The sequence below is a fragment of the Gymnoscopelus microlampas genome (assembly GCF_963454915.1).
Source record: "Gymnoscopelus microlampas genome assembly, chromosome: 1".
NCBI lineage: Eukaryota > Metazoa > Chordata > Actinopteri > Myctophiformes > Myctophidae > Gymnoscopelus > Gymnoscopelus microlampas.
The window spans coordinates 24,675,211-24,702,830 of record NC_139962.1 but is presented as its reverse complement, the minus strand read 5'-3'; the positions used below and the strand labels follow the sequence as shown (position 1 = coordinate 24,702,830).

The window sequence follows — 27,620 nt, the reverse complement described above, 5'->3', positions numbered from 1 at the left end:
CATTGGAAAAAATGGACGTGTTACACATCAATGGCACTGAATGAGATTTATTCTAACATTCACAAATTTTTCCTCTGCCCTGCGACGGTTCGGTTGGTATCACTGAACATTCACAAGCCATATAGGAATATTTTGTCTTATTCTGTACTGAAATTAGTTAGCTGCAATTCAAATAATGATTAATTGCAAGAGATTACAATATATTTTTTTACATTTGGATAAAGATACTTTAGGATCTAAAAGCCCTTAAAGTTATTGTAGTAAGAATGATTGCGGTCTACACCTTGTGATGTTGTGATGCATGGTATAATTCCCATGTTATACTGAGGAATCAATCTCAGGATGGGCTCAAGACAATTCACCATGAAATAATGTATAAACACAGAAACAAGGCAAAAAAGAAAACTAAAACCAGGGGTAATATTTCAAAATTTTATTAACGAACATAATCTCTGAGGAACAACAGCAGTTCTCGCGCTCTCTGTACATGCAACTGTAGAAAATAACAATTTTGAATTTTAACTTTTCAGTTTTAGTCTTTTTTTTCCATCCTCATTTTTCAGTTTCTCGCATTTATTTTGCAGGAAATCAACAACAGCTAGAGGTGAAAGTACTGGATCCTTTTACAGCACTGACGATAGCATCAACAACCCCCCCCCATACCCCCCAACCCCCCCAATAGCTGCTCCAACAATATGTACATAATTAAACTACATTGTACAAATAAAAAAAGTTACATTGTTACATCATAATCACCTGCAGCGAGCGCACTTGTCTCGTTGCTGTTAGAACCCCACATTCTACGCAAGTTTTTAGACTAGTACAAAGAGAAGGGTGCAAAACGTCCTGGGAGGTTTATTTACAAAGCTATGTACAGAATGTCTCTTTCACGCATTACAGGAGGAAAATTTACACAGCGGAGACCAACTTCAACTCAAAACATACCACAGGTGTCAGAAAAAAAAAGATAATAAATAGGTTATTTCTCACCATTTAAAGAGTAGTTCTCCATGCTTTTATTAGTCATTTTCCATTCTAAAAAGGGAACAAAGAAACAGCTACAGACCGGGTTTAATAAAAACAACAAAAGAAAACTAAGGGGGGGAAAAGGCTTGAAATCGTGATTCTATATTATGGGAGAGGGGGGGGGGGTCAAATGATGTTTATGTCCGGTAAGAAAATCAAGCAAACAAACAAGTCTAAAATAAACTGAGTGAATGTGAGTAGAGTAGAGGTAACATGTTGCTGACTGAGGCTAATATCTGGATGAGCATGGCCAAGTGCTTTACTGTGCATCTGAGGACTGCGGTGCAGTGGGTGGGAAGGAAACTAATATGCTTTTAATTTACCCAGTGATCACTTTTTACGTTATGTGAATATTTACAAACTGCACACTGGAGAGCCAACATGGATGGATGTTAATTGACAAAGCGTGATGACGTCTGTCAGCCATCACAATTTCAAGCCTTTCTGGTTCAAATAAACAATAAAAAAAATAAAATGAAAGAAAAAAAAGAAGTTAAAAACAAGGCAGGGCTCAAACTGTTAAAATGTGACACATGAAACTGAAACACACTTGATGTCTTGTAAACAATAGTGAGGGTGCGGTCGGTCGGGGCATAGTAACGCTATACATTCTGCTGCTCCATAAGCAAAGTGATTGACATGCCACTGGTGTTTATGCTTCATACACGAAGATAAACAAAAAGACAATTTAAAAGACAAAACAAACAATTCCCAAGACAAACAAGATGACTTTCAACACTACATACATTGAGCTAAAATACCCAAGGATTTTGTGGACAAAAACACCCTTCTCCCAAAAAAATAAAAAATAAAAATAAGAAGTTAACGAAAAATAAACAGGGCTTTGAAATCAAACTTCTGGCTATTTGTATGTGCTATCTCTGTATAATAAACTGTATTTGTGTGTCTTTCAAAAAAATATCCAGGACTCTATTACTAGCCAACTTGCCTGCACAGTGGAATAGCAACGACCATTGCACTTAACTAGACATACCATACACAGCAATGCTGACGGTGTGTAAATAACTTCACAAAGTTTCAGCGAATATTGCCATCAGGATACATGAGCAGCTCTCACACACAGACAGGCAGCCTATGTGATAGGTCAGGAAAGCTATTTAAAACCAGGGCCCACTAAAAATACAGAAAAAATACAAGTCATCATCACAAATCAACCTTTCAATGGGATAAAAAAAAGAAGAGGAAAACATCTACCCAACACTTTAGCACAGGCTAATCCTTTCCCCTCTACTGTTTAATGTCTGTGTCCACTTTTTTGGTTCATACTGAGATTAAAGTTTCTTAACTGCCGCGTGACAAGGTCATGATTATGGCAACTGCCACCACACAACAGAGCTTCATGAGGAAACAACTTCAACTAAACATTTAAACGTCTCGATATCCCTGACAACACTAGCCAAACCCCTTACAGATCCTGTAAGTCCTGGTAGAACTTGGAAGGCTGAAGTGACAAGTATCTGCCTGATGCAGCGAAATGGATATGAGCCTATTACAATTTCTGCAATTAAACAGATCTATCCTGGGAGGGTTCAACGGAATTCTAAAATTATGATAATTTCAAAATGTGCTATTCAGATTTTTAACAGGTGAAAACATCAATTTAACTCAAAGGGCATGGGTGCTATGCAAAGTCAATCAGGTTCTGGCATTTTCTGACACAGAGGACATTACTTTGGTGCCATCCAGTGAGTAAAGGCAGAACAGCACCTAGACAATCAGCTGTTCTCCAATATTGGATAAGGAGCCGACAAACTGGTACAAAACACAAACACACTATAAAAACTCTGGAATGAAGCCTTTCCATTGCAGTCACTATCCTTCAGATATCAGTCCAATTCATGTCATAAGCCAGCTAATAGCCGGCATGTTGAATACATGAATCTGGATTTCCTGCCTAAAGCAATATAACTAGCAGAAAGAAGGGCTGACTGAATGACCTGTGACCTGTTGGTTTCAGACAAAGACATTTGTAAAGACCAAAAGTAAATTTAGTCCAATCTACATAAAAAAAACTACTGGGAAAATGAATTTGAAAAAGCAAATTGGATGGTTTTGCCTGTGAATGACATCTCTCACACTCATCCCACCCAGATATATTTAAATATGACTTTGCCTGACATTGAGTAACTTATAATTTTTTTTCCACTGTAAAAAGGCATTTTCTTGGTTTGAATTTTTTCAGATATAATTGTGTAGTAAAGCAATGAATAATAAACCTCTGTCTATTCTTTAAATAAATCCATAATAACCATTCTGCTACATCTGACGGACTATACGGCGCTTGGCCCCCTGGGAGGCCCTGTTTAATCCAGAAGAGTTCTTGATCAACTTAGCTAGTGTGGTGTGGTGATCCAAGCCCAGGTGAAGTGCATTGACCAACCCTGGACAGAATCTAGAGATGGGATCATACAACTGTGCACTGGAGTCTTTCAAATACTGACAGAATCGTGTACACATTTTGGCCCATGGGTATGAGGGGGGAAAGTGCTGCCCAAAAGTGAACTATACATACAAAGATAATTTTTCTTTCATTTATTTTTTCTTTACACTTAACTGAGTGATGTTACAGTACATAAGTTATTTACAACTGTGCAGTAATGTGTGGCAAAATAAATTATCTAGAAGGCAGCAAGTATACATTGGTTAACGAATATAAAAACTGTACATAATTTACGGAATACAACTTTTTTTTTTCAGTTTTCTTTTGTTTTGTTTTTTTCCATTAAACTAATATTGGCTCTGTAGTGTTTCAAGTCACTTCCTCAGAAACAATGAAATGCCCAAGTAAAGTAAAATAGACAAAAAAGAAGAATATTTCTCTCCTCTCTCTGAACCACCATAATCGTAAATGTCTCTTTGAAGCGCAACATTCGTTGAGTTTTGTTTCCCGTGTTGTTTTTGCAGTCCGTGGCCGTCTTGTGAGTGTGTGTTGGAGCACTGAAGGTGGCTGAGGAACGCTCCGGTCTGTCCTCAGAAATCCACTCCTTAACCTCCATCTAGCCAGGCTGAGAGGCTGCACGAACAGTCTTTCCTCTCACGGTGCTGGGCCCTGATGTACACACACTCACACACATTGCAAGCCCTCTGCTGTAGTCCAGTGTGCTGCCGGGGCACTGCAGCACATTTGTATGGAGCAGTGTAAACGGAATGGGGGCTTTCTCTGGTTCTACGGTCAGAAAGCCCCCAACCATCAGGGGCTGGATCTAACCTTGGTCGATCTGTCCCAGCCATCCTGTTATAGGGATACATCGAGGATCCCGCGTGATACACCTCGGTTCCATCCCCGTCCTCTGGGTCAGGACTGAGCTCTGTCTAGTTCTCCAGGCCCACCAGGAGCTCTGGGTCTATAGGGGGAGGCTTCTCCTCAGTCCTCCCTCAGGACAGGCACCACACCAGTTGGAGAGCTCCTCTCTGGTGCTCCCACCTTGCAGTATTGTGGTGGGTCTGTTAAAGCGGGGACCAAAAAACAAATGCAGAAAATAGAACTCTATCCCCCTCTCTCATTAACTGAGCACTGGGGAGTTGTGTCCCGCCCTCAGAGCTCCAAAGCAAAAAAGCTGTTTTTTTTGCTAGTCTTACTCTGATCAAACAAAAGCATAAAAACTTCCGAGGACGAAAGTGCAAGTTGTGTGTATTTTCTTTTTCCCCGATAAAAAGATGCTTCCTCTTCTCACGGAAGGGAACTGTAAGCAAGTTTTTTTGTCTTTACTTTTGTTTTTCTATATAATATATAGTTTTTTTTCTCGCTAAAGTCTTCTTTCAAACTCGCTAGCCCTTTCCATTCGTTCTGTTCAACGAAGTCTTTTTTGAGAAGAAGTGATGCACAAGTAGTTTGCTCTCTATCTCTCTATAAGAACGGGTGTGTCATGCCGGCAACAGGACAAAGTCGTCATTGACGTCGACCATTGGCACATAGAAGGAGGGCACCTCATTGACACAGAGGGACTTGTGCCCTGCAGGGTCCAGCTCCTGCACCTTGAGCTGCCACTCCATTCTCTGCACCGCATTGAGGGCAGCCGCCTCATGCTGTTGCCTCATTAACAGACATGTCTGGGGGAAGAGAAAAAACAAACAGGTTTCAAGATTCAAATACTGTAAAATGGTATCAGTTGATTCTTCAAATTTGGTAGTGAGAATTGGAGTTGGCAAAAAAGCGGTATTGCCATGTATATTTGTATACTATTGTTGTTTGTGGGTGTTTTTTTTTGTGTGTACATTTTCTTACAGATTTTCTTTGAATATTAATTTTCTTACATGTTTATTTGTATATTTGTTTTAATATTTGTTCTGCTAAAAGTAAAAACTCAAATAAAGTTTTGATCATAAAAATAAAGCGGTATTGCAACAAGCAAAGTGAATGTCAATATTATAACATTTACCTTCATGCGGTCGTATTTGTCATCCACATCCTGGATCCAGGAAATGAACTGGCGAGCATTGAAGCGATCTCTCACAGACTTGTTCTCGTCCCCCTGGGAGCACAGAATATGAAAGAATAGCTAATAAATGATATGGTTTCAGACTGAGAACACTCATAATGTGCTGCTGACTGCTTTGGAATGCTGCACTGAAAAGCTAGCTGTATAATTGACTTTTCACGCCAACAAACTATGTATCAAAACCCTGTCCCACCTGGCTCTCTGATGGCATATTGTACACTTCAGAGTCTAGCAACATGGTGCAGGCACTGAATGGTACTGCCTGATTGGCTATTGTCCTGGCAGCTCTGCAGTGGACCCTCAAGACTTCCTGCTCACAGGACACAATCAACTTTTCCTGTTAACAGAGAGAGAGAAAGAGAGAGGACATTCGGTTAATGGAAATGGTTTTCGATCAACAAAGCTACTGTGTGAGTTGCACAAAAAATATCAGAGTTGCTTCATTAGAGAAAGACGAGATGGATTTCTGATTGCACTCCACACACAAACTTTTCTATTACATTGATTCTTTGATCGTTCATCAAAGGACTGTTCATAACACTCCCAGTGTCACAGGGAGTGTGTGTGTGTGTGTGTGTGTGTGTGTGTGTGTGTGTGTGTGTGTGTGTGTGTGCCCATGTGGATGAAAGCGGGGTGCAGAACAATGGAATGAGGAAAATATAAGCATACGTGTGACGTACCCTCTCAATGCTGTGCTGTAGTCTCAGCTTTCCCCGCACCCCCTCCTGCTGCCTGAAAAGCTCCTTCAGAGGTTCTGACAACGATGGTGGTGGAGCAATCTGTGAACAAATCACAATAAGGTCAAGTCTACAAATATCACCTATGTCACCTCACTGTTCAATTACATAAAGCTGGCAATGATCTAATTCCAAGTTTAACTAAATTAACTAAATTTGACAAAGGACTCCTGGTGTGTTCTACTGTCAGCCAGGCTAGTTGTGTGAACGATTTAAACATTATGTGTATTTTCAGCTAAAATGCGTTTTGTAGAAAAGGGAACCAGGATTGGTACTCACCACAGGGATGTGCAGCTTGCTGAGTGGCTTTCCATCCAACAGGTATGAGCCTGTGTAGGTGACATATTCAGCATAGCACTGCGGGGCCTGGGGAGTGATGTAACACAGGATCTTCCTCTTCTCCTCAATTTTCTTCCTGATCTGCAGGTATTCAAAGTAAGGGTTGGAGCGGTCGCTGTGGTAGGGTTCAATGTCATCCAGCTTGATGGCATTGACGATCACGGCCAACGTTTGCTGGATCATCTCCCTGGTCTGCTGCATGGCCGTGTTGACCATCTGCACCTGGACCTGCTGCCCGGTCGAACGAGGAAACTTCCTCTTCCGTGGGTGCTGGGTCTGAGACTCCTCTTCCTCCACAGGCAGTGGGCGACCTTTTGAGGTCTTGCTGACGACCACTGTGGTAGGGCTAGGGGTCAAAGTGGGTGCGGCCACTGCCGGGGTGGAGCTGGGAGAGGTCAAGGAGAGACTGACCATCGGCTCCTTATCCTTCTCTATGGGCAAGCAGGAAGGGGCTGAGGTGGGGCTCGGCGTGAAAACGGGAGTCGGGGTAATGCTTACGGTCGGGCTTGTTGTCACAGGGGTTGTTATCGTTGTAGTCGAGGCTATCACGCTGACAGGAGGGACAGCGGCTGCAGCAGGAGCTGGGGGATTGTGCTTGCTCTGATTGGCCAGCATCTGGGCGCGATTGCGGGTCATCCTCTGAGGGATCTCCTCCACCTTCTTGGGGACTTCAGTGGTTGTGGACACGGCGGTCAGGGTGACCGTTAGCTTGGATGTGGTCTCCTGAGTGTCTGACAGGTCCACTGTACTGGAAATGGTGACTGCCACTGGGAGTTGAGGGAGTGGACTGCAGGACACTGGTCCCACTGCAGGCTCAGGCATCAGCTCTTGTCTCAGGTCTGGCTTGACAACAGCCACTGGATCCAGAGGGAGCTGTAAATCAGTAAGGGACTGAATGTGCCTGTGATGCTGCTGGCTGGCATCAGAGTTCACAGGTGAATACAGCATGTTGCCATCCGTCTCATCAGCTGCTTCGTATGACCCTTTGCCCTCCAGCACGCCAATCTGTTGCTGTTTAAGGGACAGTGAGCAGTCGACTGGCACACTTTGAGGCTCAGGCTCCAACTCTGGCTGGAAGTTGGAATTTGAGGATGGAACAACCAAATCCTGTCCAGCTGATTCCCCTAGCCCTGAACCTAGAGAGGGGCACGGAGCCTTAGCCAGGCTCGGTAAGTCCAGCTCCAATAAGTCCGGATCTTCACGGTCTGTGATGGTGTGTCGAATGTGGGCCGGCATGCTTTTGGTGTGGTCTGCAAGCTCTGGTTCTCGAGCCTCGGCTTCCTCAGTCTTGTCTGGGAGGGGGAGTTCTGGAAGAGAAAAAGGCCCCAAGTCATCCAATTCATCCACGGCTGCAGAGAAGGGGTCTACAGGGTCTGCCCAAGGGACCACAGGCTCATGGCCCACAGCGGGAGCCATGTGGTTCTCAGCAGTGGTGGTGAAGTCATGGGAGGTGGGTCTGCTGTCTGGACCCACACACGGTGGCTCTGTGTCCATCTGGTGGCTCTCCTCAGTGCTAGACTTGTTGCAGTCTGCGAAGAAGGACTCCAGCCTCGTGGAGGAGGAGGACGTATTCATGTAGTTGGGTTCACTGTCTATAGCCGTGTCAGGCCTCTCTGGAGAGGGGATGTCGGCCACCGCCTCCTTCTGCTCATCAAAGTCAGTGTCAGGTACATAGGACCTGGAGTAAGCGGCATACGGGGGAGTCACAGATGGGTGGCCGGGCAAATGCTGCATTTCCCCATCTGAATGGGAGAAAGGGCTGGTGATCTTGGAGACGGCAGCCTCTATCTCCCCATATGTCCTGTGGGGAGATTTGAGAAGGATCTCAGAGTTCCAGCCCATGCTGTGGTCACAGGAGTTCTCGCCCAGGTTGGATGGAGGATGTGTAGGGGTGAGCTGGTGGACCTCTGGTGCCTGTCGCTCTGGGGACTCAGCAGGCCAGCTCTTCCTAAGAGGGTCTTCAACCTGAGGCGAGAACGAGCACAATTCTCTCACCTGCTCTGGCTCCTCGGCTGGACAATGATCTCCATCTACTCTCTCATCCAAATCGCCTTCACCTTCACCCTCCTCTTCTTCCTCCTCCTCCTCCTCCTCCTCTTCTTCCTCTTCTTCCTCCTCTTCTTCTTCTTCTTCTTCCTCCTCCTCCTCCTCTTCCTCCTCTTCCTCCTGTTCTTCGGTAACGGAGGGCAGGTAGTCAGTGCCACTAACAGGGTCTGAGGGGATGAGGCTGGGCTCGCTGTGGTGAGGCTCAGAGATGTCGTCGATGTCCAGGGGTGGAAGAGCAGCGGGAGCTGGAGTCGGCGGCGCAGCGATGTCCAAGCAGGGCTCCTGCGGGTCCGGCCTGTGAATGGGTGTGGAGGGCTTGAGTAAGAAATTGTTGTACGCGCTTTCGGGGAGGTGCTCACTACTCTCTGGGCCAGCATGGATGGATGGGGCTGGGTGAGCCGACTCCATCCGGGGCGAGAGCATCATGGGGGAGAAGTAGGACGGGGACATACAGTCCAGTCTGTCCATAGGCCCCGGTTTCTCCTCTAGAGGGTGAGAGGCCACTGCGTCAAATTCAGAACCCCCTTGAGCACTCGTCTGTCGCAGGAACTTATCAGCCTTGAACTCATCCTCCAAGGGTCGACGGACCTCTGTTGATGCAGAGCGGCTGACAAGGGGAAGCTGGAGGTTCTTAGCTGGGGTCAGACAGGTGCCCTCCTGGAAACTATGGGATGAGTTAGAGTACCTGCTAGAAAAAAAACAGATGGAAAGAAGGGGAGGCTGTTAGGGTTAATAATAACAAAACTAAAATGTAATGGCAGAAGTTATGAGCTGTCATTCTATACGAGTGCTGCTAACACTAATATGATTGTGTATCTTATAATACCTTTCAAAGAAGGATGGTGAGCAGGCGTTCATTGACATGGTCATAGCTGATGAGTTCTGGCAGTCCAGACCATCAAACATGATGTCAGGGTAATCTTCAGCGCTGCAGGAGGGGGTCCGAGGCGTCTGCATGACCTCCTCATAGCTGGGACAGGAGATGACAGACGTCGGTGTGGGGACACCTGTTGGTCTGTTTTGGTCTGGTCTGGGGGAGGCAGGGAGGTTTTCTTTCATTTGGTGGCCAGCCAGCCAGTCCTTGGAGTTCTGGCTGTCGATGGGCTGGGACTTCCTGTCAGGAGACATCATTTGGGATGGCAGACAGACGTCCTTCAGCTTCTTCTCCTTGAGTGCAGACTCCAGGCTGTTAGATTTCTTTGTTGATAGCTCATTGCGGGTTTTCCTCACCTCCTCTGTGGACTTGGTTTTGTCCTTCAGTTTTAGGTCCCCAGATCTGTGCCTCAGCTTTTCCATCTGTTTCATCCTTTCTTTATGTTTCTTGTGGCGCTCCTCGATCTCCTGGTCTTTCTTACTTAACATCTGACCGAAACTGGTAAGTCTAAGATCACCATCCACCAGAAGTTTTTCACGTGGGCGGATATCTTTCCGCACAGGGTCTTTAGCTTGAGGAGGTTTTTCATTTTCCTCCTTAACCTTGGACTTTGTGTGGTCCACCCTGTTGTCCTTTTCTACTGCATCCCTATTTCTATCCTTTTTCAGGTCAAACTTCGGGCTTTCTTCTTTTGACCTTTCTTTCAGGACAGTGACCTGTGATCCCTCTTTCAGCCCCGATTTGACATCCTCCTTGGAGTGTTTGAGTGACCCAAAGCCATCAATGTACTTTTGATGCTTTTCTTCTTTTATTTTCTCCTTGTGTTTTTCTTTTTTCTTTTTGTCCTTCATCTTGTCACTGATGACACTACTCACTTTATCCTTGTCCTTTTTGGACATCTCTTTCTCAAACTCCAAAGTCTTGTCAAATTCGTCTTCTCCATCGGCCTTAGACCCATACGGGAACGTATAAGGGTCTGCCTCTAGAGGCATGGGCTCCTTCTCAAAGGGCAGGCTCTCCCTACGGCCATAGGACTCTCTAATCTCCTCTGCCTTATCACGCTTGTCCACTTTCTCCTTCTTGATCTTTTCCTTCTCCTTGTCGTGGCTTTTCTTGGAGGAGGAGGAAGAGGAATGCCGGTGTCTCTCTTTCTCTCTGAATTTATCCTGTGGCGTAGATATGGACAGAGAGTCTCTCCTCTCCTCAGAGACATCTGGGAGGCTGATGGAAGAGTCATAGTAACTACTGAGGACTGGCTCATGACCCCGGTCGGTGAAGCTGTCTGAGGACATTTCACTGTTCTTATCGTTAGAGTCATCTTTATAATCATTCATGGCTTCCTCCTCCAGTTTTTCCAGGAGGGACTTCTCGTTCTCGCCGCTGCCTTTTGAGGGTTTCCGTTCCTTTGAGTGGTCCTGCTTGTCCTTATATTTGCTCTTTACCTTCTCCTCACTCGCGTCCCTCTTGTCCAGCAGCTTCTGTTTATTTTTCTTGTCTTGGTTTGAGTCCACTGACATTCGGTCTTTCCTGTCCTTGTGTTTCGCATCAACAGAGTCTTTCTTGTCTTTGTTATGTTTCTCAAGGGAGCCTTTCCTCTCCTTGCCTGTGTCAAATCCAGCCTTTTCCTTCTTCTTATCTTTGTGTTCTTTCTCTTTTGCCTTTTCTGTCACATGTTTGGTCTCGACAGAGTACTTTCTCACTTTTTCTGACGGAAAGTGATCCAGCTCATCTTGATCAGGTGTCGAGTCCTTTCTGTGGGAGTCGGAAAGACCAAGTGAGTCGCTTAACTTGGCCACACCCCCATTGTAGCTGTCTTCCTCATCATCACTTTCATCAGTGAAAATGTCAGCTATCTTGTACCAGGTTTTCTCCCGGACCTTCTCAGGTTTTCTCTCCTCTTTCTTTACCTCCAGGAAGTCTTTCTCCCTGTCAGCATGCTTATCCTGAGAAGTCTTCTCTTTTTTGTCCTTGGTCTGCTCTACAGACATTTTCCGGTCTTTGTCTTTACTGTGAGAGTCTTTATGTTTGTCTTTGGCTCCCTCCTTCTTGTCTTTGGAGCCCCGGTCAGTGTCTTTCTCTTTAACAGCCTTCTCTGCAGAGATTTTCTCACTCTTCTCCTTCTCCTGATCAGTTCCTCTGTCTTTAGGCTTCTCCTTGTGCTTGTCAGGTTTTGTCTTCTCTCTCTTCTCAACTGCGTCTCCCTTCTTTTCTTTCTCTTTTCCAGAGTGATTTCTCTCTCTGATATCAGATGTTTTGCCAGCAGACTCAATGTCTTTGAAGAAAGCATCGTTGCCATAGTCATCTCTCACAGACTCTTGCTTGATCTTTGCGTCCTTCCTCTCTTTCGTAAACTCGTAAGAGTCTTTACGTTCTCGGTTGTTGTCCCCAGAGTCCTTCTCTTTCTTCTCCTTGATAGCCTCTGTTGACTCCTTCCGCTTCTTTTCCTTTTCAACCGAATGGCCGGAGTTCAGTTTCTGTTTCTCCACCCAGTCTTTTTTCTTTTCATTTACCTTTTCTGACGATTCTTTCTCTTTTTTCTTGATTGTGACTTCTTTCTCGGCTCGTTTCTCAGCATGATCGGACTTCTTATCTTTGACTTTGTTTTCCTTCCTTCTAGTTTCCTCTTTCACTGTCTCAACAATAAGTTTAACAGCGTTGTTTGCTTTGTATTCCTTGTAGTCCTTTACAGGAGCGTCCCAGCTGTCCTCCTCGTAGAGGGAGGAATCAGAGGACATGTCTGAGGCCCATCTGTCGTGGTGGTCGTCTGAGGCACTGAGCTTGGTGTCTTCCAGGTTTAGGAAGCGGTTGTTGACATCATAGCCTTCATACTCAGACTCTTCCTTCTGAATCTTCTCCTTTTTAGATTTTTCCTTCTCTTCCTTGGAATTTTTCTCCTTGTCCACCTTTAGATGTTTCTCCTCTTTCGGCTCCCCCTTCCTGTCTGCCTTTGTGGAGGACTTCTCCTTGGACTTCTTCTTTTTGTCCTCTTTGTGAGCCTTCTGTTTATCCTCCTTAGGTTTATCCTTCTCCTTGACATTTCTCTCTTTTTCAGCTTTCACAGGTTTCTCCCGCTCCTCTTTGCTGGCCTTCTCCTTGTTGGATTCTTTAGTCTTCTTATTTTTCTCCTCCTTGACAGCTCTCTGCAACTCTTTTCCGGATGACCAGTCCTTGTCCTCAGACTTGACTTTAGAGATCCGATCCTCCTTTTTCAAATGGTCTTTTTCATGTTTGGACAACTTGACCTTGCTTTCAGCAGGAGATTCACTCTCGACAATTAATGACTTTTGCCTTGAATCATCAAAATCAAAAGAGTAGCTTTTGACAAACTTCTCATTCATGTCTTGATTGAGCACCAGACTGGGGGCTTTCTCCTTTTCCTTCTCTTTGTTTTTGTGCTTGTGCTTCACCTTATGTTTTTTCAATACTTTACCATCTACGTCCGTTTTCGAGACTGTACTGTCTGCATTGGAGTTCTTGTAGATGTCCTTCTTGTCTAGCGTGTTGCTGTGCACATTGTTGTTTTTCTTCTTGTTCTCCTGTGCTTTCTTCTTCACCTGTTTGACCGACTCTACACTGGAGTCTGCCGAGGAGTAGTCAGACTCACTGGAGAGCCGTGTCCTGACCGAGTCCGACAGGGAGCTGACGTCTGACCACGCAGGTGACGACACCGTCTTCCAACCGTCCGTCCTCCACTGCTTAGGGTGCTGCTCCGCTAATGATGGCGCTTGTTTCTGAGAGTTCAGGTTACCATGAGAGGAAGAGGAGGATGCGTTAAAGCCAGAGGATTCTTTTAGGCTTGTGGTGGAGGAGTCCTTTATACTATTCAAGCCCTTATTCGAGTCCTCACTCTCCATGTCGCCGCATTCAGAGTCTGATGTGCAGAACTTGTCATTGACTTTAGGAAAGCGGACCTCTTTACTGACATTATTTTTTGTCTCCTTCTTCCGCTTCTTTTTGACTTTATTTTTATCTTTCTGCTGTTTGGAACTGAGTGTGGTAGAGTCCCTGGTCTTAGTATTAGTTGGCTGGGCCTGTTGCCGAGGCGTGGGCGTGGGCGTAAAACACAATGTCCTATCGTCCTCGTCAGAACTGTTACTGTCAGAGATAATCCGCCGAACAGCTTTCTTTGGTGTGAGCGAGTTGCTTTTGGAATAGGTTTTGACCTCCATCTTGGGTATGGCGACGAGGCTGTTGGCCGTCTTAGTGACGGCGACGGTGACGGGCACGGGCTCCTTACGGAAGTCCTTCTTTAAGAGGTGCTTGTCATCCACAGGCGGGACGCGTTCGTCCTCATCATCCTCATCAAACTCATATTCGTCTTTGACAGGTGTGGTGGCAGACTTGGGAGGGTCCATGGTTTTCCCTTTCAGCTTAAGGCCCTTCTCAAACTCTGAGTCCGTGTTATTGCCATCGACAGAGCTGGATGGGGCAAACGATGGGGCGTCTTCCTCCTCTGACGATTCTGAGGAAAAGACAAAGTGCAATCAATACACAATTCAAATCAACAAGTTGGTTTCCTCTTTCCATAAAGGCTCGTGCAAATTATCTATGGTCATTCATATGACAATGAAAGTTAAGAGAGCCTACATACCCGATGAACTCTCTTCACTGGAGGTGTAAGTGCCTTTCCCCAACAACAGATTCAGCATAGTAGGTGAGTTGGCAACCTTCAATGCTGTTTCGCCTCTCCGGTTGCTTTGACGTGGGTCCCCTCCATACCGTAAAAGCAACTTAACCACCTAAAAAACAACAGCAGCCAATGATTACAGAATGTAAGAGACACAGTACACTTATCAATACATTATAGATAGATGGATGGATAAACCTTTATTGATCCCCGTGGGGAAAGTTAGGTGTCATAGCAGCACCGCAGTAGGCATGAAACAACAGGATAGTAGTAGTAGACTTAAGAGTCTGACTTAGACATCAGCACTCAGACTGACCGGGATAGCATAATGTAACAGGTAGTTTAATGGAAGGATGTGTATCTTTTTGTCTCCAACGATACAATACATCTCGATTCAGCACCAATACGATTGAATTGGAATCACTGTATTGTTTATTTTGTGTCATTCCTTTCCTTGTGTTTTGTGTTTTTGTTTTGTTTTGCACAGAGGAAAGTCATGCTTTTAAGTGTTATCCTCTGGATTTTTTATTGCCTCATGTCATGGGATGATGTCTGAATGCTAATAAAATCAATCAATCAAAATGCTGTATTATTCTCTTAATCAGGGTTCAACAGACCAGGACAGTGTGCTGACACAGTCTGGGGGCATTTCTTTAACTTCATGAAGATATCCACATATACAGAAGGTTATATGGTTTACTCCAGCCAAACAGATAGCGCTCCTATCTCTCTTCTCTCTTTTTTCTTTTTATTAAAGAAGGTTAATTTATGGAAAATGTTCATTCTAACCTTGAAATGTCCGTTGTTTGATGCATCATGTAGAGGGGTATCATCATCCAGACCCTTGGTGTTGACCTCTGCCCCGGCTGCCAGCAGCTGCTTGGCCACATCATAGTACCCCCTGTTGCACGCCTCATGCAATGCAGTCCAGCCTGGATGTGTGAGACAAGTGGGACAGAAATATGAATTATCGTCACTGTCGGGCAGAAACCTTCGATTTCCATTTTTCAACTTTCTTTTTCTTCCGTAAATGAATGCCCTACTTCGTCATACTACACTAGCGTCACACAAAAGGAGCAGAAATAGCCCAGATACAAGCTCAACGTCGACATGCGACGTGTTGTGACCTTGTAGATCGGTTATTTTAGCTTAAAACAAGCGTGTAGATCGGCTATTTTTGCAAAGAGATTTGGTGTACGGACAAGTGTTCCGAGTAGAGTTGTAACTCAAGTCTGTTACTCCAATACTAGAGGGTGTTTAAGCATGCTGGGCATCTCACCTGCAAAGTCTTTTACATTCACATCAGCCCCTTCACTGATGAGCTCCTTGAGGCGGCGTGCCTCTCCGCGGATCGCTGCCCTGTGCAGCCGAGTCTCACCCCTCTCGTTCCGCTTGTTTACTTTGTCTTTGGTTTTAGATGCAGAGTTTGGCGTTCCCTTCTGACCCATGTTGGACTGTGACTGGTGCTTTGGTGTTGTGTCTGCACAGATGAAAAAGACAATTGTGTTAAACAGAAGCACGTGGAGAGAACGTGTTCCATATTTTACCTTAAAACAAACAAAACAAAAAATATAAAGGTGTGCAGTGTCAGTGGAACGCAGGCTGGGTGGAACTCCTTATATGAGTCTATGACATCAGCCTTTGACTTCCATTACAAAATGACTTGGGCAGTGTGCAGAAATTTGGCGCTGTCAATCCAGAGGTTTGCGAGATTAACCCCGGACAGAAAGACAAATCATAGAGGGGTGAAAACATGATCTCCCCCTTGCCTACGTCTACGGCCTGGTGGAGATAACTTTCTTGTAGATCTCGGATGTCATGCGGATGTCTAGTTTAGTTTGAACTTTATTTCACCAGGCAAGCCATTAAGAACAAATGATTATTAGGCAAGACCATCTTGAGGGAGAGGGGGTAAGGACAAACAAAATGTAATTCAAGTTAGGAAAAAAATTAAAACTGAATAAAAAAAGATTTTAACAGCAGATTACAAACAAGCACTGCAACATCAAAACAAGAGCACCATACACACATGGCAGTAATCTCCATAAGTGGGCAAAGTTTGAATCAAATCTGACCTCTATTAACTTCCAATATTAAATAAAAGTTCTAAAAAGACAAAGAATTTGGTTTAGACACGGAAATACACACGTCTACAAGACACTCACACCATAGGAGCCACTATGTAAAAAAAATGAACTATCAATGCAATATACCTGGTTGTAGATGACAACAGACAAAAACAAATGGTGTGAACCCCTACTAGCCAGTAGGGGGCAGTCTAGGTCTAGAAATCAGCAGCCAAGTGGCAGGGCCAACTTCAGTAGAGCTCATTTCATCACATTTACAAGATTAAAACCAAGCCTTAATCACATTTACATTATTGAGTTTCCACAGCTATTGTCCCAAATGCTATTTGAAACTCACTTAATCTATGGGCATTCCTTCAGGCATACACTAATGGAATGAATATACATAGTGTAGCACATACGTATCATGCTACAGTAGGCTTCTGAAATGTGTACTGTCCACACAATTTTATTTCGTGTTCCACTAATATAAAGAATAATTCCTTGACGATGGAAACACAAAATTGATAATTGAAACACTGAATTACTCCAACATCAGGAACTAGATCAGATATGAAACAAACAAAGCAATAATTGAAAGGACCCTGAATGTAATGCAGTTTGGCACAGACACAGACATTGCACAATTAGTCAGTCTCACACCAACACAATACCACTGGGGACGTCACTTTCATTTCCCCGCATAATTTGTTTGTGCTGTTCTCCAAAAACCAAATAATGCAATTATAAACAAGAGTATGAATGTTTGTCGACGCAAAACAACTAGGCCCAACACACGTGGATGGAGACAGCAGATGTACACAGTGCCGCAATAATGTGAATTGATGAGGGTTATCTTGTATAATTGAAATCTAATTAAGCGGCAGTGTCTGTTCTTCACTGGAGCATGGCACAATGGTGTGGCAAGCAGGCAATGAGTGGCAGAGGCATGTTGCAGTCACGCCAGCAGCATACAATTTGACCTCTATGCATGTACCCTTATAATGTACACCAACCACAAATGCCACCCATCTCGCACGGACACAGACTCACACATAGTTCCCCTCCTTCAACATAAAATCCTCAGTGTTAAATTCATCCATTTGTAACTCTGAGAGTCTACAAATGTATTGTAACTGAGTTCAATTAACACTGAGGATGTTACTGTGTTCCTTGTCAGCCACCACTGACCCCCAGGGAAGACGTGGCCTCCATTACAAGCACGCACCTGGACTGTTGACGGACTCTTCAGCTGTCATTTGCATGAGCAAGGCCACCTGCTGCCGCTCGGAGAGGGGGTACCCGGCCCGGATCCCTGGCATCCCCATACCAAACGGCAAGCCTGCCTTCCGGGTGTTGGTAGGCTCCTTTTTAATGCGCTTCCGCTCCGGACCTTGCTTCTCTGTAAAGAGAGAGAGAGGCAAAACAAACCATGTCAAGCTTACTGAGCAGCACGCAGAAAACATACAATACACACACAAATGTCAACAGATTTTAGACCACTTGGTTATGAGAATACAAGTGCCAATATGTGTACTCCTTTTGGTATTATTGAGCATTCTGGCCAGTAACTTTCTTGATTACTGTGGAATGACAGTGTAAATATTGTGATATAATATTATTTGTTAAATAAATCTTTTATCTGTGAATGTCACTGATGCAAAGTAAAGCACAAGCTGGCGTTGTAATTCAACATCTCCACTGGTAACAAGTCAGGTGCCTCTTGTCTAAGTTAGAATCTGTGAACATATGATTGTCCGTGTATAGCATCGAGCTATGGTCCATATATTTTAGGTGGTGGCAGAGGTGACTTTACTGTGTGATTACCCAGGTGCCCATGGGGTACGGAGGTTACAGTAGGCACAGTGTGTTTATGCTTGTCTGTCTGTATCTAAGTCAGTCAGAGAGGAGTGGAAGGTACAGAGGGTGCAACTTGGCAGAGCTACAGTTATTATGAAATAGTTGGTGTACATTTCAACTCAATGTGGCCTGGCCAAGGTCACCACATGGCATGCCGGTTAGCTTGGCTGACTGAGACAGTGCTACTGGATAAAAGCAGCTACTCCACAGTGCACCACAATTATTTTCAGTGGCAGTGTGTCCAGGACACAATAGACAATCTGCCCCTTGTGGATTGTCTTGGGGTGAAAGTACCCGTGTACATGACAGCAAAGCCAGATTGATACTTATGCATTTGTGTGCCAGTGTCACAGATATAAGAATAGCAGATCTACAAGAACACGAAAAGGAGGGGGAGAAGAACTGATCAAGATTGAGCCAATTTCTCCCCTAAAATGTATCACTGTTTACAGAAAAGCGATAGACACCAAGTGTCTGTGAACGTTGCAGACAGTGAATATACTCTAATGCACGAGTCAACTACTCCCAGCAACAGCAACAAAACAAATCAAATGAAATGATTAGATGACTGTGCTGTCATAATTAAAAAATTATGACAGCAGTACATCTCATGGAGTCTGCTTTATACTCCGATGCACAACCATAGACATATAAAGGTAGACGCCTCCTCTGGCTCTGAAGCGTGTGTATCTCGGACGCACTTCCGCTTCCTCTATGCTTGTGGGGGCCAGCTGGAAACTTCCGTGTGCGTCACAGAAGGGGGCGTTCGGTAGGCCAATCAGAGGAAGGTGGGGGCGGGACAACTAGATTCTGACAAGTCCTGGAAAAGACGCGCTGTGATTGGCCAGTAGTCAACTCGCTGTGATTGGCCAGTGCCCGTCTCCCCCGGAAATATGGTGGCCACCATACCAAGCACGTCGCTCCAATGAACTGTAGAGGCCAATGAGGTATCTAGGTTTCTATATCTATGTGCACAACTGTGTCACTTGACTAAAATAACTCTACTTTCAAAGTTGAAAATTGGTTATGTTCATCACACGACAGGGCTGTGCAACCATGTGTAAATAAATGAGCCCTATAAGGGGTAAGAAAAACCTAAACAGAATACAACTGCGTTGAGAGGCTTGTACATAGACACCAGCAGAGTGGCAGATGTGTCTGCGTCTGTAGTGCTATGACTGGCCGTGTTGCTCAAGGCCACAAAAACATAATTAATGGGGGAAGAGGGAAACATGGCGGATCTGGCTTCCGGTGGCTAAAGGTTTTCCAGGGAAAGATTTTCCACAGTGAAGAATACAGAGCTGATGAACTTTCACTAACATCTGTGAACACTTACAGTTAATGTACCCCCACCCACCGTCTCTGATACACTCTCACGTTCTCCGAGGCATTTGCCATTTAGACACATTCCTCCTGCTACGACTTAAACAGCAGGAACCACAGAAGCAGTCCAAACATGCTTTTTTGTTGAGCAGCAGAGCAGAGAAAAATGCTATGCTAGCTTTTCCAGGCTGTGTTTACAAGGCTGGGCACCAGAAACGCAGTAATGAGACTGCTTCACCATTACAGAGGATTGCTATGAAACAACACTTAAGGACCCAGTCAACTGTGCTGATCCACCAGAGCAGTGTTTTCCAAACACGGGGTCGTGACCCAAAATGGATTGTGACCCCATTTTTGTGCGTTACGTGAGTAAATATCCAGGTTTCTCTTAACCGTAACTACATTTTTTAATTAAAACATTTGTTTCAAAAGATTTTCAGAATAAATGACGAACTATTTCAGAAAAACGAACCAGTTCTGTCGGATTTCGACTGGGAGTCCGGCCCCGCACCGCACTGGATCTTTTGGCCTTGCAAAGCCTTGCATGGCCCAGCCAGCACCCAAAATATCTCCGGTTTCCATTAAACAAAAGTACCCCCTCGCAGTACCCTATCCTAGCATGTAGGCTAGCTGTCCTGCTACTAAGCAAAAACACTCAATAAAAAGGGGGTGAAAAAGAGTTTCACCCCCTACTGCACTGTGCTATATTATTTATGAGTGTGTTTAAGGAACTGCTATTTAACAATAATGGGTAATTTATACCGACTTGTGACGAACGATTTGTCCGCCGTTTGTCTTTGTGTTTGTAGTTGTTGGTTATATGTTCTTGGTGCTTTGTGGAACCTCAACAGCAGCGCTGGTAAACAAAATTCAGTCTTGTCGACCTGTATTTCTCACAGATACAAAAATGTTAATATAAAAACAATCCAGCATAGCAGCCGCAACTCGCGAACTAATGTCTGTCTGCCGCACAAGTGGTTGTTTGTGTTGACAGACAACTGTGACGATTCGCCAACCATTCAGTAGTCACAAGCTTTATACGTCACTGGTTTGGCCCCAAAAGAACCTTGATGGAGTGGGGCCAAAAGTGGCATCCTTTTTGGACCCCACTTTCGGCCCCACTGAGCCCGCTTTGGACCAGGTCCTCGTAAACGACGGCACAAGTAGGCGGTGCAGTGTGGTGCAGTGCGGGGACTTGCCAGGGGAAATCCAACAATGCGACCCCCCCCCCCCCCGATTAGAATATGTTTATGCATAATATCAATATGGCTGACTTATCTGTAACATTAGTAGTGTAAAACTGCAAATCTAACTGCACATCACATGACCATTTTCTACTCGACAAAATGCAGTTCAGGCATAGGGCATGTTTTCAAATTGAATATCTATGGCCTACTGTCTATCAGCCTATGCAAAATAATACTCTAGCAAACTTCAACTGCTGTGATCCTGAATTATTTTACTCAAGAGAACCCTGTGTAAATTCAGGATAACAATCACAGCAGGGCCTGAAAATACTTTCCAGATGAATCAAAAATAAGAAACTGCCCTTGGTTTTCATTAGGTTTTGCCAAAAATGTAATAATAAGAAACAAATTAAGTAATCAAGTGAAGTGTAGAATATAGTAAACTAGTTCCACATGAATGCAAAGAATGTTCAACTGCAACGACTTCACTTTCACACAAATCAGGAAATGTCACATGTAAATTTCCCATTCCTCTTCATGTAATTACATGAAGACAGATAGACACAAAGCAATCATTAGAATGCCAGCTCCCATGGAATGTCTACGGGAAGTCTTTCAGACATAAAGGTATGGCCTTTCTCTCCTTATAAAGCTTAGCACACTGGCTGGCACAGTGAAAACCAAACTATCCTCACTGATGATGACAACTGGACTGACAAGATAACAGAAAAACGAGAACATAAAGAAGAGCATATTCGCTTTGTGGTCCCTAACCTGAGCCATGGGTGTGGATCACAAGAGCTGTCAGGCCATAAATGCCAGTGGCTTTGATATGGCAGGCAGACAAAGCAATTGTGTTGGCTAGACTCTAAAGAAAGAAAGGCGATTAGTCGAGCTGGCCAACAAAGAGACGGTTAGGTTAGCAAGCCAACAGCTTCCATTGCCAGAAGAACCACACTAACCAGCTCAACCAGGTATGTCAAGTTTGTTTGTACTGTCCATAGGTTGAGAGTTGACAGAGAAAGAAAGAGAGAGAGATAGACAAAAGAGAGCGGGGGGGGGGGGGGGGGGGGGGTTGAGGGGGTTGGAGATAGGGGAGCGTTGAGAGAGAGAGAGGGAATTCAGATATAGTAAAAGTTTATGTTCTGTTCTACAGAAACTCACATTGAAAACAAACAGGAAATTAAGGGAGAAGAGACAGGAAATGGCCAACAGGATGTCAATGCTTTGTGTTGAGTAACAGGGAGATGGAGAGAGATAGAAAATAAGCCATAAATGGAATAAGACTGAATGAAATACTGGTGTATGGTACATAAATGTTTAGATGGATTAATCAGCAACTGTATAGCCGATGTGATTTTTGTATTCAGAGGTGTGAGAGTGTCTGGAAGACAGAGGGAGAAACATAATACTGTGTGTTACAGCTTGCCAGGGTTAAAATGGTGTGGGCAACAGATCTGTACAAATCACTGTCTCCTTCTGCCGCCCACTCTATATTGCTAAGCCGTAGCTCACAGCCTAGCCCATCTGTTGTGGCTGTGAAGTTTGTGCTAAGCTGTGGTCAAAGGTGCAACAACAATCATTAACCTAAACCACTGTCAGAGGAAGAAAAGCTGAACATTTATATTTTGTGCACATTTGGGCAATAGCCTATAAGAGAAAGAAATGACATGTATGAGGTGAGGATGAAATGGCCATAAGATAAAAAACAAACAATCTATGAAGACTTTGTGGTTTCCTGAATGCTGTTGTTGTGGCTGGTGGTGGTAAAGAGGAAGAAGGGAGAGAAAAGCGGAAGGGGGATGACCTCAGGGAGAAGGAATGCTGCTGTCCAGCACTGCTCCAGAGGAGGTCAAGGGAGGCTTGGAGATTTTGTGGAGGGTGGGCGGCGCACTGAAACTCAGAGAGCTTGCATAACTACAGCAATGATTCCCTGAAAAGCACCGTGTCCTCATCACGCATACATCACTTCTACTCTTGCCTTGCTTAGAGGTGATGTTGTTGTTTGTAAACAGCGAAGCAGTAATCTGCATTGCACACACATACACACCAGCAGAACAGCCCTAGCATTGCATACCAATGATGTCTCGTTTGCTTTAAAAGTTCTTACTGCTGTTGAATGAATGGTGAACATCGTGAGATAAGCTATTTTGCTTGATACTCATCACAACCGTGGTAACTGGATTCACCTTACACTCAGCAGAACAGTTAGCCAGCGTCAGGTGATCTACCCCAATACAAGTTAGCCAACCATCCCATGTCTGAGTTTGTACAATTTCCACTGATGTAAAATGTTGCCCATGGTAGAGGTTTGGTGGCATATTAAAGTTAAGCCTGATTTATGTTTCATTGTATGGTTGTGTCAAAATAATACTTTCAGCTGCTAGCATTAGCAACGTGTTCATACGACAAAGTGTAAATGAGGCTTTATGCACAGAGGCTAATTTTTCCCGCAATAGTGGCGTAAAGAACAGAACCACACAGAACCAAAAAACTAAAGCGTTTGGGAACCAACGCCTGAGGCATCAGGCATAACACAACAGCTTCAGTATCTATTGTTAGCTACACTATGCTGTTGACAACTGTTAACTGTAGACTCTATACATTTACAACAATAGTCTACACATTTATTTTCAAAATTACTGACGCAAAATTGACTGACGACGTAGCAGACCACAGTCACAGAAGATCTGTTCTCCCTATCTATTTCTCTCTCACCCTTCCTTTTTCTCTCTCTCCCTCTTATGAAACGATAGCCTGTGCATAAAAACAACTCTTGACCATTTTCTAATGAAATAAAAGCTTTGTATTTTTCCATTGAAAATATTAAGGACAGCGGGTCAGGTTGGGTTGCGAAAATCGCAAGTGATGAGAAGCAGGGAGTGGAATGATGTGTCAGAGGTGTTAAGTGTTTCCTGTAGGTTTTGATTGATTGATTGACATTTTTATCGACAAAAACGCATGTGAATATATATATTTGTCAAAAGGATAAAACAAAAAAAAGCTTGGACGCTTATTTCCATTGTGGTCCTTTGAGTGAAAATGTGCGTCCATAGTGGCGAGACAATTGCCCAGCCAGGCCAGAACAACTTAAGATCAGACTAAACACGCACATTCGCACAAGCGTGCACACATTTTCTCAGGCTTTGCAAGGAATGTTGCTCTCCCTTAACATGAGTATGATTAGTTGTTGATGACAATCAACTGCATGAGTTGAGTATTAATGCATTATTAAATTCAACTGCAAGATGTTTTGCTTGCAGCATCACACACACACACACACACACACACACACACACACACACAGGATGTGGAATGTTTTCATTGAAGGGGATAAGCAGACGTGTCACATCACAGGTTTACAGGTGTAATGAAACCGATGTGTCTGAACACCGATATTGAGAAATGAGAACACAGATGGGAAATTACTTTTAGAAACCATTGCTCGTAACCACTGAGGCTAAACTTAAGTATCAACCAAGATTTGTTTATTTAACACGGACCATACACAACAGAACTGTTGGGCCAGAGTTAGCTATGTCACCAATTTTGCATCTGCGGTCCCTGGGCACGTAAAAAAAAAGAAAGAAAAAAAAAACAATAGATAAAGAGGCCCCTGACAAGCTAGCTTACTAGCATGATGTCATCTATAAGGACCATGAGTAATGAGTCTGTTGGGTGGCTCCCAAACAGACAATCCAAACTGTGCTCATTTGAACTCGTCGTGTCATGTCTAACTTAACTGGTATGGGCAGAAGCTGAACTGTTTACACTGTGTAAAGAGTATCATGACATTTTTGTGACACAGACCACTAGGAGAGTCTGCAAACAAGAATACATGATAAAATCCTCCTACAAATGGAACTATTTGTACCCTCTTATGAGTTAAATTAACACTAAGGATGTACTGTGGATTATGAGTAGTTTGTACTGGATCTAAAAGTTTAAGTACTTTCAACCCAGCACCCTTATTTGGGGAATGTCATTTTAGGCTAAATCTTTCAAAAACATTCAAGAATGTCTTGTAGATCGGCTATTTTCCCACGACAAAATACATCAAGGAAATTGTGAAGGAGAGTGGAATGGATGGGAGCAGCTCGGGAAGAGCAGATATCCCAACCAAACAATAGACAGGTTAATGTTATTAGCATACAAACAGACAACCATTCCTGAGGCAAGAGCATTATTCATGCTCTCCTTCCCCTGGACGAGGAGTTGTTTGACCTCTTTTTTTTGCCAAAGGCCTAGGAAATGTGCAAAGCTACCCAGAGAAGCAAACCGCTGAATTAGGTGATGTGAAGCAAGCTATTACGGAGTCAAATACAACAAATGTGAACAGTGGACCCAAAGCCAGATAACAGTTGTTGTAATAACTTAAAAACACAAAGACACATAACAAAACAATGGCAGATAAGAGAGATAGTTTCTGCCCCCCCCCCCCGCCCCAACACACACACACACACACACACACACACAAAGAAACTGACCATGCTGACTGACTCAAGAGTCCATCATATAGTAGCAAGGAGGGACATTCCACTCATTCCTAATTCCCTTGAGCGACAGTAACAGTAATGCACACAGCCCCAAGTCCAGACACAGATAACAGATACACACTTGGTATTAAACCCATAAAAAGTCATGAAGCACGACGCACAGGACTCCTACCACTACTCCATATCTACAGGTGGACGCAAGCCCTTTTCATGAGAAATGACTGGTCATGAACCAATGTAGTAGCTCAGCGACAAGAGCTGTGTTACAAAAGATGTTTCTGACCATTAACAACAACACGATTCAGAGCCACAAAGCCCCAAAACAAACAAGCAGCAGCACTATTCCTTCTCTCCAATTAAACATTATAATAAAAATACACACAGCCAAATCCTCACCTCGGCCCGACCTGGTCATACAAATCTCCACTAAATTGGCTCTTGATTATGTGTGGTCCTCCTAAGTAGCTCCTTTTGACTACTGAAGAAAAACAAAACAAAATACTGTACTTCTGGAACCCCCTCCCAAACACTGCCAACTTACAGAAAAACAAAAACATCACCCCCAACATTACATTTTCATCCATCGATTACTTACCATGTGAAGTATTGAACTGAATTTCTCGCATTCCTTTGCGTTTGGTTGAATAATCAAAAAATGAAGAAAATACTTCATAAAATTCATCCATATTTGGCAACAGCAAACAGCAAAACTATATCAAAAGTCCATTTATAAACTCCAACACAACTCTCACAGCATAATCCAATGGCCCTACTCCATACATAGTCCTGGCTCACCGGCATGCCTCTTCTCTACTCTACTCCATTTACTTTGCTCTTCCATTGTACTGTAACTGGACCCCCCTCCTAATACCCCCTCCCCCCCAGAGGTGATGGTCATCAAGTAACACCCCCATGAAAACATGCTTTGTTGAAACAGTGCTAAGCTAACGACAATGCTATCTGGAAACAAGCTCCATTTTAACATATACAGCCCATCAAAAAAAGTTTCTGGAAACATTAAGGCAAGAAGTAGGTCATGCAGTTGCTGAACATTGATTAAGTACTCGTTTACAACATTTAGTTTAAACGTTTTTTAATAGCTGAACACCCTATTCTATGGATCTAAAAGAGTGCCACACAAAGACACTTCTAACGAAACTAATGCAAGAAAATGTTCAGTTTATTGCTACACACAGTGTCATTTATATTTACAAGAATGACAATTACCCCTACTGCATGTGCTATATTTACAACAAGTGCAAGGAATACATAAATGAAACACAGTAGCAGAATGCTAATGGTAATAAAGGGTACATTTGGTTACACTCAGAAGTCATCCTACCAACAACATACACAATGTAGCGTAATCTCACCCCTTTCTAACACACCAGCAATGACATGGTGTTTTGGAAGTATTGAGCATTATGACTAGATACAGGACATTTGGATTATACAGTGAGAGTTGTATGGGACTTTATAAATGGTATAGTTCTGCTGTTGTTAAGGTCCTTACACACCGGCGAAAATAGCGAATATACGCAAAATTCGGACTCGTTCCGAATAATTAAAAGACGCTTTTTCGCTTAGCTTTTTCGCTCCATGTACGGAGCCATTGACTTTATAAGGTTTTAAAAAAAAACGCATTATTCGCACGAAAAAATCGCCCCGGTGTGTAACAACCTTGAATCTTGGACCTGTATTTTCTTTGTTTTTGGATACTTGATACACCATTAACCCATTAAGACCGGGAAAGTGTCATTTTACATTTATTTGGCTATTCAAAAATCGTGAAAAGGTATTTTTGACATATTTTTCGAAAAACTGTTAGGATTTAAAAAACATTTTTAGAATCGCCTCAGGTCTTAATGGCCTAAAGACTGAGAGAACAACAAAAGTTCTCCATGAATTCAAGGCTTCACTGGGTGAGTAAAAGAGAAAGAAAAGCCATTTGGCTGTGAAGTATTCCTTTAAACTAAGAACCAAAGCATTTCCACTTCACACTGCCATGCGCCCCCTCCCCTCCCCGGCATATCTAAGATCATGCCCGTCTACTTCCTGCCGGGGAGGATGTCAGCATGCGTAATAACATGCGTCCCCCATTGTAGTTGCCAATTAAAGGCCAAGTGGGATACAGAAAACACAGAACGTGTCAGAAAGCCAACAAGTCCTTACCTGAGTCAGAATCTTTCTGGTCTCCATTGGCTCCAACAGTAAAGGGAAGCTTCCTTTTAGGTGCTTTCTCTTTCATCTCTTTGACCCCATCGTTGCGCTCCAATTTGGGCGTCTTGTTTGACAAAACTTTATCTTTATCCTGCAATAGAAGCAAAACAGAAAGTGCACAGTTTAAAAATACAAACAATATACTTTGTGGAGATACAGGCTTCCTCTACTTTATCCATAACATCATTCTCATACCAAATAAAATAATATTTTCTAATGCAAAAAATAGCAACTCTAGCAATCAGAACGCTGCATGTAATTTATATATAACTTCGTTATCATAATTAGAAGAATGAGGAGCAGACAAGGAGGCAAGCAGGGGGAAGCTGTACATATACCACCAACGTACTCCCCTCCTC

The 27,620-nt window shown here is 43.7% G+C and overlaps 1 protein-coding gene across 3 annotated transcripts in view; it reads right to left on the bottom strand.

Annotated features, from left to right (window-relative positions):
• Positions 1 to 654: 654 nt before the first annotated feature.
• Positions 655 to 27,620, bottom strand: part of ankrd11 (ankyrin repeat domain 11) — a 138,052-nt gene continuing 111,086 nt past the window's right edge. For 2 of the 3 annotated variants that reach the window (XM_084057069.1, XM_084057070.1), the window contains 11 exons: positions 27,214 to 27,352; positions 17,404 to 17,577; positions 15,389 to 15,589; positions 14,899 to 15,041; positions 14,074 to 14,221; positions 9,435 to 13,944; positions 6,503 to 9,296; positions 6,167 to 6,265; positions 5,680 to 5,823; positions 5,427 to 5,519; positions 655 to 5,097 (listed from right to left, as the gene is read on the bottom strand). In XM_084057069.1, the coding sequence (XP_083913195.1) occupies positions 4,912 to 5,097; positions 5,427 to 5,519; positions 5,680 to 5,823; positions 6,167 to 6,265; positions 6,503 to 9,296; positions 9,435 to 13,944; positions 14,074 to 14,221; positions 14,899 to 15,041; positions 15,389 to 15,589; positions 17,404 to 17,577; positions 27,214 to 27,352 (8,631 nt within the window). In that variant the 3' untranslated portion in view covers positions 655 to 4,911. The remainder of the gene's footprint in view (positions 5,098 to 5,426; positions 5,520 to 5,679; positions 5,824 to 6,166; positions 6,266 to 6,502; positions 9,297 to 9,434; positions 13,945 to 14,073; positions 14,222 to 14,898; positions 15,042 to 15,388; positions 15,590 to 17,403; positions 17,578 to 27,213; positions 27,353 to 27,620) is intronic. The other variant, XM_084057071.1, reaches the window with a different exon arrangement.